Below are 3,375 nucleotides of genomic sequence, written 5' to 3' on the forward strand. Positions count from 1 at the left end.
CCCAAAGGACCAATCCCAGCAGGCAGAGCTGGCTGCAGTTCAGTGACAGGGCAGGGGGGACCCATCACCAGCTGCTCCCAGCCACCATCCCCATGGTGGTTCACCTTGTGTCACCTGTGCGCACCTTGAAAGACCTTGGCCACCTGGATCTCATCCAGCTTGCCCGGGCCACCCTCATGGAATATTTTTCAGGTGCCACTGTGGCTGGGGGCAGCCCCCCAGCCACCATCCCCATGGTGGTTCACCTTGTGTCACCTGTGCGCACCTTGAAAGACCTTGGCCACCTGGATCTCATCCAGCTTGCCCGGGCCACCCTCATGGAATATTTTTCAGGTGCCACTGTGGCTGGGGGCAGCCCGGGAAAGGGAGCCGGGCCGGGCCCTGGCCCCTGCCCTGTGCCTGTGTGTCCCCAGCCCACGGGGGACAGGCGAGAGTGGCGTGTCCTTTGAACAGGCTCCAGCAACAACAGGTGCTGGGAAAGGCGAAGCAGGACAGCTCCTGCTGCTGTAAAGGATCCTCCTCTGCCTGCACTAATCCGGCTCCGTTACACCCGGCATAGAAGAGGTTGCTCCCTCTGGAGCTGCCACAGTGCGGATGCTGCCCCCCTGACCACCCACTGCACCAGGATCCAGGTAAAGGGGCTGGGGGTGCCCATGGCTGGTCATTTGGGGCATGGTGTGGGGGGTCCTGGGGGTAGTGGAGCCTCCATCCCTGTGAAGGGCACCCTCATCTGCTCGTGCTGGACTGTGGCAATGCTCTCCCTCTGCTACAGCTTCTGTTCCAGTAAGACTACCAAGCAACTTCCCTGTTAGTAGGATGATCGCTGGTGGGTTTATTCTGGGACTGGGCTGTCCCAGTCTCTGGACGGCTGTGCAAGGAGGTGTTTTGGTACAGGGTGAGGAGAGGTGATTGGGTACAGGAAAGCAGTGGAGCACAGGGCAGGGAAGGGATTTAGGGATCAGGTTTTGGGCCGGAGCCCCCATACAGGTACCTGGGTACCAACAGGTCCCTTTGGTTGATACAGCTGTCACTGGGCAGAGGGATGAGCAGCACTGGCAGCTGCTGGGTCTGGGGGTCTGTGTGGCCCCTGCGGAGGGGTCTGCCTGCATGGCTGGACCTCCTGTGTTTCATGGGGAGAAGTGATGGGGCCATGCTGGGGGATCCTCACTTCTCCTGCTTCCCAGCCCCAAGGCTGGAGCCTCTGTCTCCTGCCCTAGCACGGTGGGACGCAGCCTTAAATTGTCACCCTGGCCGCGCCGCGGTGGCTGTTCGCACGCCAGAGGCCCCAGGCACCCAGTGACAGGTGCCGGCGTCAGGACATCGATCAGTCACCGCGGGGCAGATACCGGGGCACAATGGGACAGTGCCGGCACTGACAGCCCGGTGGGGTCCCTGGCTCGGTGCCGCCAGCCCGGGAGCCGGAGACAGGGGGTGGGGGCACAGCTCCTGGCTGGCTGGCAGCAGTTTGTCCCTGCAGGAGCCGAGTCTACCCGAGTCCTTCCGTGCCCCTCTGCAGGGTGTCGGGTCTGGGGAGCTCTCAGCTGCTGCTTTCTCTCCCGCAGGAGACTCGCTGAACGGGGAGCACAGCAGGGCAGCTGCCTCCTGCCTGGAGAGTCCCCATGGAGCAGGGCGATGGGGCGGACGATGCCGGCACTGGGGGGACTGGTGGCACAGCCCCCACTGAAGCAGAGGGCAGCACAGCTCCCCAGGCTGCCCAGCCCCAAGGGGGGACAGCGCCGGCTGCCAGCGCAGATGAGCCTGGGCAGGAGAAGGCTGAAGTTGATGCTGGAGGAGGGAAGGCAGAGCCAGCGCGGGAGACAGCCCCGGCTGTTCCAGAGCCTCGGGAGGGACAGCAAGCAGTGCCGGCAGAGGAGGATTCAGCTGTGCAGCACAGTGGACGACAGGAATCATCTGATGGAGGGCAGGCAGCATCCGTGGGAGAGAAGATGCCAACTGGGACCCAGGGTGTAGAGAAGGATGGGAAGGATGAGCCTGGGAAGAAGAAAGCTCCAGCTGCAGGAGACCTTAAAGGAGGGAAGGCAGCACCCATGGAGGAGAAGGCTCCAGCTGCTGCCAAGGCTCAGGACAGGAAGAAGGATGAGCCTAGGAAGAAGGGTCCAGCTGCTGTCAAGGCTCAGGACAGGGGTAAGGATGAGCCTGGGAAGAAGAAAGCTCCAGCTGCAGGAGAGCTCAAAGGAGGAAAGGCTCCAGCTGCTGCTGAGGCTCAGGATGGAGGCAAGGATGAGCCCAGGGAGGAGAAGGCTCCGCCTGCAGGACAATCTGAAGGAGAGAAGGTAGTGCCCATGGAGGGGAAGGGCCTGACTGTAACTGAAGCTCAGGATGGAGGAAAGGATGAGCCCAGGAAGGAGCAAGCTCCTGGTGAGTCAGGGGCTGATGGTGGTGGGAAATCAGAGCCCATGGAGAAGGCACTTCCAGTTGCAGCAGAGTCTGAAGGAGGGAAGGCAAAACTCATGGAGGAAACAGCCTTGGCTGCAACTCAGGCTCAGGATGGAGGCAAAGAAGAGCCTGCAAAGGAGAAAACCACAGTGATTGTAAAGGACAAGGTTCCGGCCACTACTAATGCTCTGGATGCAGGGAAGCAAACTGCAAATGCAGAGCAAGCCCCAGTTGAAAACAAATCTGCAAAGGAGAAAGCCCCAACTGCTGCAAAGGCTCAGGGTGGGGCGAACAAAGTGGTAAAGACAGAAAAAGCCCCAGCAGCAAAAAAAGCTCCAAATGCAGCCAAAGAGGAGCCTGCAAAGGAGAAGGCCATAATTCCTGCAAAGGAGAAGGCCCCAGATGCTGCTAAGGCTCAGGATGGAGAGAAGGTGGCAGCAAAGGCAGAGAAAACCCCAGTTGCAAAAGTGGCTCAAGGTGGAGGCAAAAAAGAGCCTGCAAAGGAGAAAGCTCCATCAACTGTGAAGATGCAGGATGGAGGGAAGAAAACTGCAAATGTGGAAAAATCCACAGTTGCATCAAAGGCTGGGGATGGAGGAAAAGATCCTGCAAAGGAGAAGATCCCGGCAGCTGCAAAGGTTCTGGATGGAGGGGAGAAAGCTGCCGAGGTGGAGCCCCCTGCAGTGGCAGCAGAGGCTGGGGATGGGGCTGAGGAGCCCACACCGTGGCTGCCATGAAGGCTCAGGGGGAAGGGAAGGAAGTACCAAAGGAGGCAGAAGGACAGCCACCGAGGGTCCCCGAGCCCCCACGCCCAGTTCTGCTGCAGAGCCTGAGCTGCCCAGCCATCTGCCACAGGTACCCACCCTGCCCCAGGATGGGGGCATCCCCATTGCTGCTCCAGGGAGCCCTGGGTCCCTCCAGCCAGAGGTGGGTGCTGGGCTTGGGAGCTGCTGGGTGGGCTCTGCTCACCTCCCTCTC

At 60.7% G+C, this 3,375-nt stretch overlaps 1 protein-coding gene across 1 annotated transcript in view; it reads left to right on the plus strand.

The window, feature by feature from the left end:
- Positions 1–1,619: 1,619 nt before the first annotated feature.
- MYLK2 (myosin light chain kinase 2) overlaps positions 1,620–3,375 on the plus strand; it is a 6,286-nt gene continuing 4,530 nt past the window's right edge. Inside the window, exons 1-2 of the mRNA XM_009077838.1 lie at positions 1,620–3,035; positions 3,137–3,251. Coding sequence (XP_009076086.1) covers positions 1,620–3,035; positions 3,137–3,251 — 1,531 coding nt within the window. The remainder of the gene's footprint in view (positions 3,036–3,136; positions 3,252–3,375) is intronic.

This window comes from Acanthisitta chloris, unplaced genomic scaffold (genome assembly GCF_000695815.1).
Source record: "Acanthisitta chloris isolate BGI_N310 unplaced genomic scaffold, ASM69581v1 scaffold5777, whole genome shotgun sequence".
Classification (NCBI taxonomy): Eukaryota; Metazoa; Chordata; class Aves; order Passeriformes; family Acanthisittidae; genus Acanthisitta; species Acanthisitta chloris.